This window comes from Saccopteryx leptura, chromosome 4 (assembly GCF_036850995.1).
Source record: "Saccopteryx leptura isolate mSacLep1 chromosome 4, mSacLep1_pri_phased_curated, whole genome shotgun sequence".
Taxonomy (NCBI): domain Eukaryota; kingdom Metazoa; phylum Chordata; class Mammalia; order Chiroptera; family Emballonuridae; genus Saccopteryx; species Saccopteryx leptura.
This window is the reverse complement of record NC_089506.1, coordinates 203,660,790-203,678,687: the sequence shown is the minus strand read 5'-3', so window position 1 is coordinate 203,678,687 and position 17,898 is coordinate 203,660,790. Positions and strand designations below refer to the sequence as shown.

At 47.7% G+C, this 17,898-nt stretch overlaps 2 protein-coding genes across 3 annotated transcripts in view; one reads left to right on the top strand and one right to left on the bottom strand.

Moving 5' to 3' along the window:
* The window catches only part of CPPED1 (calcineurin like phosphoesterase domain containing 1), a 127,440-nt gene extending 109,856 nt beyond the window's left edge, over positions 1-17,584 (bottom strand). Inside the window, exon 1 of one of the 2 annotated variants that reach the window (XM_066382592.1) lies at positions 17,336-17,584. In XM_066382592.1, the coding sequence (XP_066238689.1) occupies positions 17,336-17,405 (70 nt within the window). In that variant the 5' untranslated portion in view covers positions 17,406-17,584. The remainder of the gene's footprint in view (positions 1-17,335) is intronic. The other variant, XM_066382591.1, reaches the window with a different exon arrangement.
* LOC136402502 (thymosin beta-4-like) lies at positions 9,819-9,953 on the top strand. The gene has a single exon (XM_066379968.1). It carries the CDS (start codon positions 9,819-9,821, stop codon positions 9,951-9,953), a length of 135 nt encoding a protein of 44 aa, XP_066236065.1.
* Positions 17,585-17,898: the final 314 nt, after the last annotated feature.

Sequence of the window (17,898 nt, the reverse complement as noted above, 5' to 3'; positions counted from 1 at the left end):
ATAATTTAAAAAATATGTAAAATATGCAATCCCTAACTTGTTAGTCAGGGGCACTGACTCATTTTTGAGGCAGGCAGTTAGACGGACACGAGAAGAGCAAGGACTCCAGGCCAGGCGCAGACAGCCCAGGTGCCTAGCAAGGAGCCAAACTAGGAAAGCGAGGGCCTCGTCCCCAGGGTGACCTTTCCTCCCTTAGCTGGTCATGCGGTTTAGACCCCTGATTTCCTATCGCTGGCCATGGGATTCGGCCCCCCGTGACCTCTGCTCCCCTGGTGTATTGCTAATCATATGGTTTTAGACCCTTTAGAGGAGGAACAAACAAGAAAGCTGGAGAACAGCGCTTAAGCATTAATCCCTAAAGATGACGCCTAGACCTCAGTTGTGTTTCAGCTCCAGGCCCAGAAAAGCAGCAAATCTGGACAAAGGAAAGCCACGGCTGACCTCAGGACCAGCTGCATTGACTAATGACCCCTGCCTTGGTGCTGACCAATCAATGAAGACCACGACCCTAAGAGATACACCTTGAGAGCTGATGAATATTCTGTTGAGATCCTTCCCTGAGACACCCCCTTAAACTCCCACTCTTAAAATCCTTTCAAACTGAGGTCCCTGGTGCTCTCCCTGGCTTAAGCCTTTCCCTTCCCCCTCCTCCATCCCCTCTTCTTCTTCCCAGGCACGTTTTCCTTGCCCCTCTCTTTCCTCTAAGCTCTAAGGGACCCCACGAGACTTGCAACCAGGGGAGCAGGGAACAGCCGCAGCCTGTTCCGGGCTGACCCCCTGACCCTGCCTCCAAGGCCCCCTTTTCTCTAACTTTCTTCCTGCATGGCAATAAATTCTTCCTTTCTTGCTGCGTTTTGTCTCTTGATTGAATTCTTTCAAGAAGACAAGAATTGAGGTCTCGTCACTCCCCCGTAACATTTTCCCTTAGATTGTCAAATAAAAAGTGACAACAGCCAACACAACCATGGCCGTCCAGTGTGACTGAATCAATATTATACTTACTATTTCTTTTTGTCAAACTGGCAAAAAATATATTTTTTGGTGTGCCACAGAATTCTAGTAATTAGTTTATCTGTGCCATGAGATAAAAAAAAAAAAGGTTGAACATCACTAGTCATAGTCTCAAAAGGTCAATAATTCTTTGAGGTATTAAAATAAAATTTTCATTATTACTTGTTTACTTAGTAAAATCTTGGATAGAATTTCAATTTTGTAAGTTACAAAATAAATAGATTTGACCTAAAATGAATGACAGTTCACATATCACTATTCCAACTATCTGATCCACCTAATAAAAGCAATTTGTTGATTCAGGGATCTATACTCTCAAAAGCATTCTTAATATTCCTGCTACAAAAGTTCATTGTCTTTGGTCTCATCTTAACTTTAATAAAGGCTGAATTAAAGATATTTAAGACCAGTAATCCTAGTTGCAGGAGGAAGAATCTTTTGTATACATTTATACCTGCGCCAGCCCTTCAGAAGAGCACATTTTTATACTATGGAATAAATTATTATTTGCATTACATTATTTCACCACAGTCCCGAGTTACCATAGAGTAGGGCATAGGGATTAGTTAGCTGACATCTAGAAGGGCCGGGAAAGAGCTTGTGATGGCACCCCCTCCCGGGCAGAGCCCACTCTGTCCTTAGACTCCCCGAAAGCACTGCTCTGGCGGTAAGCCATGGTGCTGAGGTCCGTTCCTGCAGCGCCCCGATGCTCCGCAGAGCAGCAGGAAAGACACTCAAGGATCCAGTGGGGTGGGAAGGTGGGGTGCTTGTTTTTGTTCTTTTCCTAGTCAGATAACTGACATATGAGACGGCCTGGTTAAAGAGTAAACGATTGGCAATCCAAGGTAAAGGGCAGAATGGCCTGGACACAGAGCCCGAGGCGGAACGAGAAGGAGAGGCTGACTGAGTAACAGTGAAGTGGGCTGCACTGGGCTCCGAGGGCAGGGCAGGGCTGGGCCCACACCTCACCCTCAAGGGGGAGCCAGTGGGCCAGCAGCGCCAGCGCCAGCACCAGCACCAGCGCCAGCACCAGCGCCAGCACCAGCACCAGCTCCAGCACCAGCGCCAGCACCAGCGCCAGCGCCAGCACCAGCTCCAGCACCACCTGGGAGTTTGTTATAAAGGCAGAACCTCAAGCCCACCCCAGAATCAGAGTCTGCATGTAACAAATCCCCAGGACACCTGTATGCAAATCCAAGTGTGAGAAGCACTGTCCTGCAACCATTCAAGGGACTGCTGTTAACATGTGTTACAAGAAAAAGATGCAAATTGATTTTGCTTTCTAAAATTGTAATAATGTCTTGGAGTATTTTGTTAGTGGTGGGTGGCTGAGGTGTTTTCATTGTTTTGTTTCATTTTGCATATTTTCCTATTCATTTTTAGATCCCTGTCTGTGTCCAGCTCAGGTATTTGGTCCTAAGCATGTTCTTGGTACTATCCAATACTATCTAATAATCACCCTTTAAATGACATGCACGGAGCTGCGTGAGCCCGTTTAAGGCAGCCCATCCTGGAGGCCAAGGGCTTATCCTACAGAGGCCACATCTCCCCACCGAACACTGGAAATTGTCAATGACAGAAGGGTTTTCAGAGTTACTTTGCCCTACCCTGTCATTTAACCAAGGCCTGGCTGGAGATCATACTCAGGGCTCCAGTTTGAGGCCACAGGGTGAATGGACAGCGGAATCGCAGTGTGGTCTGAGGAGGAGAGAGCCACAGAGGACGGAGTGCGCCCTGAGCTGCCCGAAAGTGGTGCACCTCCACAAAGACACTTCTGTCTCCAAGGTCCCTTTGAAAGGAACACTTTGGTAAATAAGAAGACTGTACACAGAGAGAAGGCTGGCTAGGCCCTGGACGTTTCCCCCGCAGACTGTGAAGCTCACAGTCCCCGCCAACAGCACAGGGCCGATGCGGGGTGCAGGCGGGGTGGGGGGCCGGCACACTCCTCTTCTGTGGGATGCGAACTGGTGGTTTCTCCACAGATGACAAACCCCAGATCTTTGACTAGGGTCTGGCTAGCAGATGTGTTCTGTTTGGCTCACACAGTGTTTACAGAATTCTGAATCTGTTGCCAACACTTTTAACGCATGCGTTTCACACATACACCTGGCTTTGGGATGTCTCGAGGGAACTCTGGCCACACCAGGCCCTAGTGGAGCATGCCAGCGAGTGCCTTGGGCTGAGCCGTGGCTGTCCCTCTAAAGGGGCGTGTGCTCTCCAATTCACCACAGTCCACACCTGGCCAAATTCACCACCAACCCCCCACCCCCGTAGATCTCTGTGACGACAAGCCATTTCTTAATATCTAGGGGAACCCTTCCATTTTGCTCAGTGGTGCAGAAGAAGGAAACCAAGCAAGGTCAAGGGCAAATAACTTGGGGGTTTTTTGGTTGGTAGTTGTGGTGTTCTCATGGTTTTGCCTCACGACAAGGGGTGAGGGGCAGAACCAGGCCTAGTACATGCTCCAGAGCCCCAACCTCAGGGCAGGTGATCACACAGGTGAGATTACAGAGAACTATCCAACTCACAAAGCTGAAATCAGTCCAAATGACGAGACAGGGAAAATAAACTCTCAGTTGCCATCATAAATTAGCATAATTTATTGTTACCATAGCCTAAATCAAATAGTTGACATGGCCTAAGCCAAAGTTTTAAACTAATTTAAAATTATTTTTCAAAGAAAAAAATTGGCCTTAGAAAGAAATCTGATTCATCCATTATATAGAGAAGAGCAAAACTGGGCCCCTAACTGACAGAGACTGTCATGGCAACCATCTTTCAAAACTGAGGGCTAAAAAGACAGAGGATCTGGGGTGACCTTGCACTACGGACAGGAGAGGCCTGGGACTCTTTTCTAAGCATCATCACGTGCACAGCAACTGCAGGCAGAGAAAAATCTTGAAGATCTTTAAAGAGCCACACAATGCCTTACCATTAATCCTTCCTAGGAGACTGTCCATGTGCCAATATCCTGTCTGAAGGCCAGATACTCAAACAGCAATCACTCTTTACTGCTGCACTTTTAATATGAACTGAATGTTTTCTCGAAAATGTCTCTGCCCATATATTTCCTCTCACTTTTATTATACCCTTTGGGCATATCTGTCAATTGTTAATGAAAGCTGACTTTTTAATACATACCACGGATTAGCAATTTCATTGATCTTTTCGCTATTATCAGCTGATCGATGACTAACTATAATAAATGTACTCCCACAAGCAAATTAATCACTATTCTCTTCAAGCAACTAGAAAAGACCCATGGGAATCAGTCCTGTCATTAATACCTAATATTATAATAATCTGTGCCCTTGTGATGTGCTAAACCTGTTCGTTTATAGGCAACCTCAAATAAGGTGAATACAATCATAATTTCATTTTCTAAATCTAGTTTGCCTTTTGGAAGACAGTGAAAATCATAAGATGCTGGTTAAAAAGTCTGATTGGCAAGCAGTCTGATTAACAAGGTTGCTGTAATTACCATACCACTAAACTGTAAGAATATTTAAAAATTCAATGTTTTGGCTCCTGTTAACTTATCTAACTCAAAATAATACATGAATTGGGACGGCAGGAGCCACATTTCTCCATTTGACCAGAAAGCCACAGAATTAACAAAAAAGTGAGTAGAACGCAGACATGTCCAAGCTCCCAGTTTGCTCCATCAGTATTTTAAATTCAACATCCCCACAAGCAAATGTAATCTTTCCTTCAAGACTGGCTCCTCCCACTGCTAGCTCTCCATTCTACCAACTCTTCCCCTACTGAGAGGCCTTCCGTCCTGTCCTCTCCAGCCCAGCTCAAACCTTCCCTCCGCCACAAAGCCTGACCCTTCCCCCTCCCCAAGCACATGCAGCTCTGCCTTTCTCCCACTCAGCAAGTTTGTTCTGAGCACCCACTATATGACAAGTGCCACGCTAGTGGCTGGCCATTCAACAGTGAGCAAGGCCACGGGTCTCATTCCTTAATAACTCACAGAATAGTGGGGACGTGGACAACGAACAGGCCAACAGCTAACTTAATCATGCGTGCGCCAGATTACCACAGAGAAAGCAAGGGATCACAGGCAGAGCGGCGGCTGCGTGGGCAAGCTCTGGTTGGACGGAGTGGCTGGGAAACACGAGAGCTGAGGTGTGAAGAATGAGAAGGAGCCGGGCAAGGGGGCAGCTGTGGCGATACACCCCCGGCAGAGGGCATGGCAAGTGTCCAGACCCTAAGACCAGGGGAAAATGGGGATGGGGGAGGGATAATAGGGTGGTTTTCAACCTTTTTATACTTGGAGACTGGTGACAATAGAATTATTTTGGGACCACTAAGGCAGAAATCACCCTGAACGGGAGCGAATTTGACTAAGCTGACTGGGGTCCAAAATCTTCATATAACATCAGGGTGGTTAACTCTTTTGCAGACCTGCACAAAATTTTTGGTGAACTAGTCCATGGATCATAGAGTGAAAAACACTGGGAGAAATCATACCAGCACACGAGGCCATGGGGAAGGGCTTAAAGCCCATGTACCACTTTGGACCTCATTCTCCTGAGGCCCCAACCTGGTCCCAGTGTAGCCCAGACTGAGGCTGGAGTACCAGGTTCAAATCCCATTTCCGTCCTTTACCAACGGACATGATACAGGTTCCTTAACCTCTCTGGGCCTCGGCTTCCTTATCTGTAAAGTAAGAAGAATGCACCTGCCTCCAAAGGGTGGTTGTGAGGAATGAATGACTTAGTCTTAAGGCATGTAAAGCATCTGGATTTGACACATGATAAACAGTCAGGCGTGAGCTTCTATTTCAATGACTATTACTCATGGTAACGCCAACCCTTATCTTAGCAGAGACAGAGCTTTCAAGTCTTACCTATTTCTTTGTTCCCCAAAGAACACAGCAGGGTTCAGAAACTACCTGATACAGTGAGATACATATGTAATATGGACACACACACATTTGCATGCTTTGGCCCTCACAGCTTTTCCTTCATATACTGTGGATATTGCTTTCATTATAAAAGGCAAAGATGGGTGGCCTGGAGGCTTCCTGGCTAAAGAGCAAATGCCAACCAAATGCACTTTTTGCAGTTTCGCACAGTAGCAATCTGCAGTGAGTCACTATCTAAATGTCTTCGGCAATGCCCCTCATCTTCTTTGGGGACTCATCTTATTTTAGTGATAATCAGAACAAAACAAAACAAAACAAAAAATGGTGGCAAAATAATCCTTCCCCGCTTTGGGACTCTTTCCGATTTAACAACCCAAATGTCCCGACTATAAAACTGCCAGAACTGAACACAACAGTTCATCATGTCTTTCAGCAGTGGTTGGCAAGAGCTGGGGGCGGGGGTGGCCGCTAAGGGGTGTGGGCTTGCTTCTGGGGTGCTGAAGATGTTCTAATACCGACCAGAGTGATGGCTGCTCAACTCTGTGAATAGGCTGAAAGCCATCGAATTGTTCACTTTCAAAGGGTAAACTATGTGAAGCTGTTAAAAAAAAAATTGTGTCCTTCGGGACCCCCTCCCCCTAAAATAATTAACTGACAGCAATGTCCTTCGAGTCTCCAAATTACATTTCCTAAGTACCAAGTGAATTTACGCAACTTCTCTTTTCTTGGCCTAAAGGCATCCAAAAGGTAGTTTCTGAGACACACAAAAGCTCCTATCACGGCTTGGCTGTCACAGCTGCCACTCTTGCCATTTGGGAAGGAAAGACCTGCCAAAATCTTATCTGCAGCCCTTCAGAGACGGAAGCAAGCAGATGGCCGGGACGCCTTGGCCGGGCGGCTTTCAGCATCACTGGCTCGGCCACTGCTATTCCAGACAGCAGCTGACGGGGAAAAAGCACTTTCTGAACCTCCCTTACTTTTCGGATGAGATCGGGCGCATTTAGGGTGGTACGGCCATAAGCCTCTCTCACTCTTCAGAAGAAGAACTCCACAGGAGGTCTGCCTGTCTTGGGTGGATGTCTGCTATGACTTTTGTCCACCGGACCCCATGATCCGAGGGCTCCTAGCCCAGGCGGTGCTTCAGGGAGAACTGGAAGAAGGCACTCTCCCTGGGCAGAGGGGGCCCTACAAGCACAAGGCTGGGCAAGCAAAGACCCTGGATGTCACGAGAAGGCAACTCTTTCTAAGGTCGGATGCAGCTCCGTGCAAGGGGACCCACCTGGTTCCAAGGACCTCCTTCAGAAGAGGTCTTTGAGTAATTCACAAACAGGAGAGCCCCAGGGTGGTTTGCAAGGGTCCTATCGATTGGTTCAATATCCTGCTTTCTGTTTTGTTTTGTCCAGAAAATACATGGTGTATGCAAGCAAGGGGTTAGGCAGATACACACGTGTTCCAGAGGTAGTGTATTCACTCATTCACGTTCATTTATTTATTCACCTAACAAATGGCCACTGAGTGTCCACTACTGCTAACACCATCCTAGGTCCAGGCTTCCTGGCCCCAGGAATTTATAGTCTAGAGGCAGGAAAAGAGATCAAAGTCACTGGGATAAATACACAACCACAAGTTGTAGCGTCATAAAGGAAGAGAATGAGTAAAGGCGGAAAACAGGGGAGCTAATTTATAATGGGAGAATCAGCATAGGCTTCTTTTAAACTGTGACCTGAAAATGAGAAAGCACAGAGAGAAAAAGAAATGGCCAGAGAAAAGCCACATCAAGAGGTGCCAGGTCCAATTTCTGTTTCAAAGAGATGACTCGAAATGCTGTGCAGGGAACGGGCTGGAGGGGCAAGTGTGGATGCAGGTGGCAGCGGAACTGCCCGGGTGAGAGACGGGGTGGCTGGGGACTCAGAGGTCGGAGCTGGGCAGGAGGCGACAAAACTAAGGTGCGCTCTGGAGGTTGAACAGACAGGACTGTGGGTGTCGGGCCATGAAGAGGAGGAGAGAGCGGTGATCAGGAGGACTCCTGGCCTTCTGGTTGAGCACGTAAGCGGGGGAAGACTGGGAAGGTGCACGCTGGGAGGAGTAGGAAGACGAAGAGCTCCGTGCTGTTCCAGCGTGTTCTGTTGGCAATGCCAGAGGGCGGGGAACCAGAAGCGCGGCCCTCTCCCCTTGGCCCTCCCACTTACTAGTGTGGGCCCTGAAACCAGCAAAGTGCCACAGAGTCCTCGGGCAGACCAAATCAAGTCTACGCACACATCAGTCCAGTCGCACCTTAACACCGGCCAGGCCAACACTCTGCCTCATTTTACAAAGGAGGGCCTGTGGCATTAGTACCACTTGGTTTTTTCTTTTTCTTTTAAATAAGGTCACGTGGGGAGTTTGGGCATTCTTTCACTCAACAGATATTTTCTGAGTGTCTGACTACATACACATCAGACTTGGTTCTGAGAGTGGCTGGCAATTCTGGGGCTCCTGGAGTCTCCAGTTGTCCTGGCACCATGTCATTGCCCCTTCCTCATTGGAGAGTTAAAGTTAAAAATCATATACTGGGCCCTGGCCAGTTGACTCAGCAGCAGAGCATCAGGCCGATGTGTGTAAGTCCCAGGTTTGATTCCCGGTCAGGCCACACAGGAAAAGCGTCAATCTGCTTCTCCACTGCTTCCTTCCCCTCTTCTCTTTCTCACTTTCTCTTCCCCTCCTGCAGCCGTGGTCGAATGATTCAAGCAAGATGGCCCAGGGCACTGAGGGTGGCTCCATGGCCTCACCTCAGGTGCTAAAATAGCTCAGTTGCTGAGCAACGGAGCAGCAGCCCCAGATGGGCAGAGCATTGCTGGGTAGGGGGCTTGCCAGGTGAATACCAGTCGGGGTGCATGCAGGAGTCTGTCTGCCTACCTCCCAGCCTTTCAGTTAATAATAAAGTAAATAAATAAAAATTAAAAATCACATGCTGCACAAATATAAAAAGTTGTCAGTCATCCCTGCAAGGAAGACTCTCTGTTAACAGACCTCCACTGAACGAGCACGAAGGATTTCCCAACACTCTCCAAAGCACTGGCAATTGCTCAGGGCGAGCAGAGCCCTCCCGTGCTCTACGACCCCGCCCCCGCCCCCGCCCCCGCCCCCGCCCCCGCCCCTGAGGAGTTTGCTCATTACACGTCCGTCCATCGGGAGTTGTCCCCAAGTTGTGCTGGTATTTTAATTAAACATGTAAACCAGAGAAACATGAATGTAAAAAGCGTTGTTTCTAATAAAACCAAGATGGATGCTTTGGAAAGACTTGATAAAGGCAAGTTGGTAAAAATAAAATACTATTGAATTAGGCATTAGGGAGACACGTGTAAAAGATTTGGAGTAAAAGAAAGTATAAACCTTGAAGCATTCTTCACTCAAAGTGCTTTCCAAGTGATTAACTGACTACTCCACTGAAAAAAACCACAATATTGTCAACCCATTTCAGGCTTGCATAAACAGCTCTACTGTTTCTAAAATAGTTCTTAGGTGAAACATGAAAGAGATCAAGTTGTTTTTGTTTTTTTTAAGAGGGAGAGAGGAAAGATAGACACATTGATTTGTTGATCCGCTTACTTATACATTCATTGGTTGATCCATGTCTGTGCCCTAACCAGGATCAACCTGCAAGCTTAGTGTATTAGGACAGTGCTCTAGCCAACTGAGTTACCTGGCCAGGGCAGGGATAAAGTTTTCTTGTTTGTCTGTTTTTAACAGAGACTCTCTTCTTTGCATGTGAGAAACTTTCCAGAGAAAACCAAGAAACAATCAGGATTAGATAGAACCAGCTGCTCTGGAGCAGCTGCTGAGGTTTCAAATGTCCAGAGAAGTAACCTTTTTAAGAAAACCAGAACTTGGCAGCAGCCACTGAGCAGATCGGACTCCTCTCATTCACGTACCTGGCTCCACTTCCTCTGCCACCATGTCTGACAAACCCAACATGGCTGAGATTGAGAAATTCCCTAAGTCGAAATTGAAGAAGACAGAAATGCAGGAGAAAAATCCACTGCCTTCAAAAGAAATGACTGAACAGCAGAAGCAAGTAGGTGCATCGTAATGAGGCTGCACCGCCCATGTGCGCTGTACACTCCACAAGCACTGCCTTCCTCCTTCACTGCTTCTAGCTGTTCGACTCTGTCAGATGCAAAGGGGCTGGATCGCTTTAAATGACTGTGCTGCCCCTTTTCACATCAGAGAACTACTGACGAGGAAGGCCGCACCTGCCTCTCTGCCATCTGCATGGCGGGCTGGCAGGGAAGGCGAAGAACTTGGCTGCTGGTGCAGGAAGAAGCTGGGAGACACTGAGATCTGGAGGGAACACCGAGCTGGCCTAGGTGCCCCACAGGCTGCAACATGCAGATTAATCACAGGGTCATTTTTGGTTGTTAAAATGATTATAATTATTGGAGTGCATAATTTTTAAAAATACACAAATAAAATGTTTAAAACCTAAAAAACAAACAAAAAATCCCCCAGTAACCTTTTTAAGAAAACCTCGTTCTCTAAGGAGGAAATATTCCGGTAGTAAAATGAACTGGGAAAACGGATTAGGGCTGGAAAACAATCACATGTAGGTAATTTTTAAAACATACTTTATCTTGATATTTCTTCCTATGAGAATGCCTTCAAAACAGATGTTGTAGACTTTTCCGAAAAACAGTGATTTGTTAGGAGAAAGTAGTCTTAATTAGGGTATGTGTCAGGGAAATATAATTATCAATTTGCGTGATTAAAATGAGTATTTGAACGTGCCTGAGGAATGTGAGCCTGCTCAGGTGAGACATGTACAATCTGCTTTTTGTAAACATCTGTCGACAGAGCCGAGCAGATGATGTTGACAGGGAATGGATGACTGAAGCCAAGCTTCACCTATAACACTACGGGAAGAAATGCACAGGAATATCATTCCTTATGTCAGTCACCGGGGGGAGGGGGTCGCAGTCAAGTGCTTGCCAAGGGCTGCCCCAAATTCTTGTGTTGAAACCTAGCCCCCAATGTGATGGTATTTGGAGGTGGGGGCTTTTAGGGGGTGCTTTGGTCTTGAGGGCTTAGTAATGGGATTGGTGCCCTTATAAAAGACACCCCAGAGAGCTCTCTCACCGCTCTGCCATGTGAGGACAGTGGGAAGACAGCCCTCTATGAACCAGGAGGAGGGTTCTCACCAGACACTGAGTCCGCAGGTGCCCTGACCTTGGACGTCCAGCCTCCAGAATGGGGAGCAATAATGTCTGCTGTGTATAACCCACTCAGTCCGTGGTGTTTCGTTACAGCAGCCCGAACAGGCTAAGACTGTGCTCTTTCTTTTACTTGCCAGACTTCACTTGAGAGACAAACTGTTTAACTAGCTAATTCTGGAGGAGCATCTAGGGAGTGGGAGAGTTATCAGGGATGGGATGTTAGGCACTGCTGCTTGAGTTAACGGAACCTCTTTGACAGGTAGAATGCATTCGGGCAACAGACGGAGTAAGTCAGTTCCTTCCCTTTCTGTTCCTGGTTTGACCTTGGGCAGCTCTCCTAGCTCCAACTTCTACCTTCCAGCAGAGCCTGGACTGACACTGGACCTTAAAGGCATCTCTCAAAGTCACCAGCAATGCTGACTGGGAACTAGAACCCAGAGAAAAGTCAGTGACAGCAACTAAGGCAGCTTAGGGGTGGGCTAGGGGTTCAGCACCCAGTGAAGTAAAGCAACAAGACTTGGGATTCTCTGCCTAAGCCTTCAAGGATGAGCCTCTAAAAGCCCTGCTCTACGTAACCCACACAGAGCATGCTCGCTGGGGCTGCTCAGCCCACAGAGGAGACCAAGTGCAGGCTTCACTTCTAGAGAAGTCCAGGGCATTTTCCCTGTTCCTCTCTCATCAGTTTATCTCCTAAGTCTCTCTCCTCCCCCCACCGCCCATTCTGTAGGTGAATGCCTCTCTTGTTCTCCGGTCTTACTGGTAGACCTGTGGCTCCAAAGGGCTAGGGAGCTTCAATATGACCCCCATAATCGCCACTGGAAGTCCCCTCCCCCCAACCATGACCACATGCACATCCAGTTAGTGAAAAGAAACAACATGGGGCTATGGAAATGATGCTTCAAGGTAAGTTCTCGAGCTCCAGCTTCCAATCAGATTGCACCCCAAGTTCCTCTTAGGTAGAGACTCTTCTGTTATCACTGCTGCAGCCAGCCCATTCTTTTCAACACGGATATCTGGTGATGAGTCCCTCTTTCTGCACACATGCAGCTTAAAACCTTTTGACGCCATTAGGTACAAACAAACTCAACTACCCCCGCCCTATCCTCCAGCACAGCGGTTCTCAACCTGTGGGTCGCGACCCCTGTGTTTTGGTCGTTCGACCCCGCCGGGGTCGCGACCCACAGGTTGAAAACCACTGCTCCAGCATCTCCCACACCACTCTGCTCCAGACTCAGTGCCTTTCTTCCCTCATCCTTCCTTTTCCACCCCACCACGTCAGACTTTCAAACTGGCTCTGCCTGTGCTCCACAATGTTCTTCCCTCCCTTCAAGGCCCAGTTAACTCCTTATCATCCCTCAGCAACCAGATGACTCACCCCTTCCTCAGTAAATCTTCCCTGAATGTCCTTATTAATGCTCCAATGAGAGGCTCTCGTGGAACCAAGCCCTTGCTTCCCTGACAATGGCCGCAACTGCAATGTACATGGGTTCGTGTGACTGGTAGGTTCACATCAGGCTTTCCAAGTAGCTATGTAACAGAGGTGCAGAATCACATCTGTTTTTCAATCACTGCACTCTTGCATCCAGCACCACGGCTGGGACAAGGCAACTGCACAGTACATTTGATGAGTGGGCAAATGAATGAACCGACAGATAGACAGTTGAAGGGCTGGGAATATGATGGACAGAATGGTGGGTGGATAGCCAGCAGATAGATGAATGGACAAACAGTTGGACAGATGAATGGACAGAAAGATGGAGAGACAGCTGAAGAGTGCATTTGATCCCTGGGCTAACCCTCTTCCAAGCCCTGATCCTATCATTTCCCATCTCCATGGACATCTCTCTCCAGCAATCATCCCGCCTTGTGCATTTTCAGCACCAGATCCATCTCATACCAATCATGAGACCTTGGGCAAGTTACCTAGTCTTTTTGAACTTGATTTTTTTTCCATTTTAAAAAGAGAATAATCTTAATACTATAGTTACCTCAACAGGACTACTACGGAGATTACAGGACATTATTCACATACAGCCGAGAGTACAATGCCTGACTGCCATAAACATTTGGGGAATGTCAGATGCTCCTGTTGTTCTTATCATTGTTTCTATTTCAAACCCTTCAGTCTTCCTCCAGCATTGCTCCTCCCTTAAGCTGCTACTGACCTATGTCTACCTTGCATCACCAAATGGTGCCAAACAGAATCCTACCCTTGCTGACTTCACACCCTCACTCTCTGCCATTCCTTAAACACTGTGTCCCAGGCATCCCCCTAACTCTACTGAAATTGTTCTCCTCAAGGTGACATAACAATCAAAACCTGCCATCCTCTGCTCAGCTGACATCCGCCTAGACAACTGCAACATCTGATCCTATGTACCAGTGGTCCCCAACCCCCGGGCTGCGGACCGGTAGCAGTCCATGGGCCATTTGGTACCGGTCCACAGAGAAAGAATAAATAACTTACATTATTTCCATTTTATTTATATTTAAGTCTGAATGATGTTTTATTTTTAAAAAATGACCAGATTCCCTCTGTTACATCCGTCTAAGACTCACTCTTGATGCTTGTCTCAGTCTCGTGATACATTTATCCGTCCCACCCTAAAGGCCGGTCCGTGAAAATTTTTCTGACATTAAACCGGTCCGTGGCCCAAAAAAGGTTGGGGACCACTGCTGTGTACCATCCTGCCTTAAGCCCTCCAGCCCAACTTTGGTGCCAAGGTCAGCTCCTGGTTTTATCTTCCAAAATTTCTGGTTGTTTTCTGGTGAGCCCTTCAGTGCGCCTTTTTCTTCTTCCTGCCCCCTAAACACTGGCATATCCAACGGTTACACACACAGAGACACATATCTCCACTACTCCATACTTTTCCCCTTAGCAATGCCATTGACTCCTAAAGCAACACTATCTACTCTGTTCTCTGTGGGTGGAACCCACACCTCCACTCTCAGCTGTGTACTACACACCATAAATTGCATCATATTTCCTGGTGGCACCTCAAAGCCATTACTTCACAAGTCAATCCCATCAAATCTGACCTCACTCCTTATTCTGTGATCTCAGTTAACGGACCCACCATCACCCAGAACCAACGCTTACTATCCTGACTCCTCCCACTGCAATGGCCTACAGGTTCACTAGTTGACAAGAATTACTGTTTGTGCCATAGTTCTGTGTCTAGATTGTAAACCCTTGAGAGTATGTAGCTTGCCTCCACCCCTCTTCTTTTTCTACTCCCAAGATACTAAAGAAAGCAACAGGAACCTAATAAATACATCTCTTTTTTTTCTGAAGTGAGAGACAGGGAGGCAAGAGACAGACTCCTGCATATACCCAACTGGGATCCACCTGGCATGCTCACCAAGGGGTGATGCTCTGCCCATCTGGGGCATTGTTCCATTGCAACCGGAGCCATTCTAGTGCCTGAGGTGGAGGCCATGGAGCCATCCTTAGCGCCCGGGCCAAGTTTTACTCCGATGGAGCCTTGGCTGTGGGAGGGAAAGAGAGAGATAGAAAGGAAAGGGAAGAGTGGAAAAGCAGATGGGTGCTTCTCCTGTGTGCCCTGGCCAGGAATTGAACCCAGGACTTCCACATGCCGGACCGACGCTCTACCACTAAGCCAGCCAGCCAGGGCATTACATCTTAAACTGAACAGAAGAGATACCACAAAGAGTAAAAAAGAACTCTCATTCACTGCTGGTGGATGTATATATTGGTGCCAGGGCTTTGGAAGGTGATTTGACAAGATCTAGTAAAGCTAGGGATGATTACACCTTACAATCCAGAACTTTGTTCCTGGGTATATGCCCTGGAGAAGTTTCCCCATGTGTCTACAAGAAAATTTATGCAAAAATGTTCACAACAGCCCTAGCCTGGTAGCTCAGTTGGTTAGAGCGTTGTCCCAATATGCCAAGGTTACAAGTTGGATATCTAGTCAGGGCATAAACAAGAATCAACCAATGATGCATAAGTAAGTGAAACAACAAGTCAATGTCTGTCTGTCTGTCTCTATCTCTCTCTGTGTATGTCTCTCTCTCCCTTCCACTCTAAAATCAATTTTAAAAAATGTTTATAACAGCACTATTACCGAGTGAAAAACGGAAACAACTCAATGTCAATTATATCAGGAAAGAGCTGGCATACTCAAAATTAGGAATAATTAAAGGATAGTTTAATAATAGATTATTTGGGATGAGTTGAGTTTAGAAAAACTTCAAGACAGTTTAGTAGCCCCAAGTCAGAAAAGCAGAGCTGCTGCCACTTCTCTATCTGAAAGAAGGGCGGGAGCAAGTGGTTGCCCAAATCTGGAGAGAAAGTCCCAAAGGAAAGGCTATCTTGAAAGCAGTGACCTTTGGGTAAGAAATATTGCAAGCCCACAGGATAAGCAGGGGAATACATACCCTGACTTCTGACTGCCCCTGCCTCTGCTTCTGGTCAGGACTCCTCATTGGCTGAACCAAATGGAAAGTCAAGGGACAAAGAACCCACTGAAGCCAAAAGAGGTCAACCTCCTGGAGCACAGTGGAGAACGGAGAGGCGAAGGGAAGATACTCAGCATATCCAGCAACAAAATGCATCAAGTATATATTTATATAAAGGAATACTGCCCAGCAGGAAAATGAGTGAACCAGAGCTACTTATATATCAATATGGATAAATCTTAAAAATCTCATGTTGGGCAAAAAGGCCCAATGATATTTAAGACAATGGGCACTACAGCATATTGTCTTTTCCAAAATAAATCCACCACAGCTATATTTCTGGCCCCTGGCCACTCTCCAGCAAGAGCTGCAAAGAAAGGAAAGAACAAGGTTTTAGGACAGAATGACAGGAGAAACCAACTTTATTTATTTATTTATTTATTTATTTATTTATTTATTTAAGCGGGGGGGGGTGGTGGTGGTGGTGGTGGCAGGGGCAGATAGGGTCAGACAGGAAGGGAGAAAAATGAAAAGCATCAACTCACAGTTGCAGTACCTTAGTTGTTCATTGACTGCTTTCTCATATGTGCTTTGATGTTTGATGGGGGGTGGGGAGGAGAGAATGGCTTCAGCTGAGCCAGTGACCCCTTGCTCAAGCCAACGACCATGGGGTGAGGTCTATGATACCACCCTCAAGCTGGCAACCCCGCGCTCAAGCCAGATGAATCCACACTCAAGCCAGTGACCTCAGGGAGAAGAAATCTACTCTAATAGACTAGTCAGGGAAAGACTGTCTGAGAAGTGACTTAACTTGAAATAAGATGTTAAGACTGAGAAAGAGCCAGCCTCCACCTCCGAAGCAGGGCTATTAGCTATGGGGGCAGAGAGGGGCAAGTGGCAAGGTCCTGAGGAGAAGGTGATACGGCAGTTGGCCCTATTATATGAATTTCAGGAAAACCAGTGTGGCAGGAGAAAGGGGAAGGGAAAGAATGGAGCAAGAAGCAAGAAAGGTGAGCACAAGCCAAACCCAGCAGGGCATCTGTGACTTGCCTTGGGTTACAAAACTGGTGAGTGGAAGGGAGGAAATTTAACTTCCCGCAGGAAAAAAAAAAAAAAAAAGGTCAGAGAGAAGCGCTATGGAGCCAGGAGCGGACATCACTCTAGGCTTACACCTGCCGGTGTCAGACGCTGGGTTTCAAAAAAAGTTTCAATCTGTTAACGCTGGGTTCAAAAATTTTTCAATCTGTTAAAGGAATAATCTTTAATCCATTTTTCAGCCAGGCAGATTATCTAAATCCAAAGTCCAAGCATTTAACTCTAACTCGACTCTTGGCCTTTCCTCTCCACTCTTCCCATGGGCACTAACATTTTGGTGGATGACTCATTTTAGAGTAAATAACCGTGATCATATAATACAAATCACGGCATGTAACATGCACCAGACGCTTACTGAATGCCACACGGAACCTCTCGTCATTATTCCCACTTTACAGATGAGGAAACTGAAACAAAGACTTGCTGAGAACTGCCCTCGGCAACGCGTGGAAACCAAATCCAACCGCAGCACCCACGCTACTGTGAACTGCTTTGCTGCCTTACTCTAGAGCTTCCCTCAGGGAAGTTAGGTCAAGGCCAGCGAGGTTCCACGACCGCACACTCGCGCGGACACTTCTCTCCACGGCGCCCACGGACACCTTACGCGCGGGCTGTGCGGACGTTATTTTGATCCCCAACACCGACTGCGGTGCCGATGGGGTCCGGCTGGAGGCGCGCACACTCAGACTGAAGGTTCCCCGGGCGAAAGGTTCCGCAGCCCCGAAGTCAGCCCCTCCCCGAGTACCTGCGGGAAACGCGTCCAGGGTCCTGCCCCGGGCTCGGTGGAAAACACCCCCCGCCTCCGCCGCGGACATGGCACGCGAGTTGCTCGCCCCGCCTGAGTACACTGCGGTGGGAGGGAGCGGCGCGACTCCACACCGACCAACCGCCGGCCGGGCCTGGCCCGCTCCGGGTGCTACTTTCTGCTCCGGGAGGGACCGGAGGACGGGCTCGCGGGGCTCAGCCGCTCGGGGCGCCGCTAGTGTTGCCTGGGCAGGGCGGGCGCTTGAGCGGCGGGTCTGGGATCGACTGGGGCGCCTGGGGCGTGGAGGCAGCAGTCTGGGGCCCACGTGCGGACCGGGGTATCTTTGGGTTCAGGTTGGAGGCCAGCCCTTCCCCACAGGTATGGTTGTCAGGGTTAAGAAAAAAATACAGAACGTCCAAATAGGAACCAAACGTGTCCCGTGCACTATTGGGAGACAGTTATGCTCATTTTCTTTTCGTGGTCTCTCTGAAATTCCAATTTAACCGGACGCCTGGATTTTATCTGGGAACCCTACCTTAAAGTCATAAGGACTGAGCCCTGTC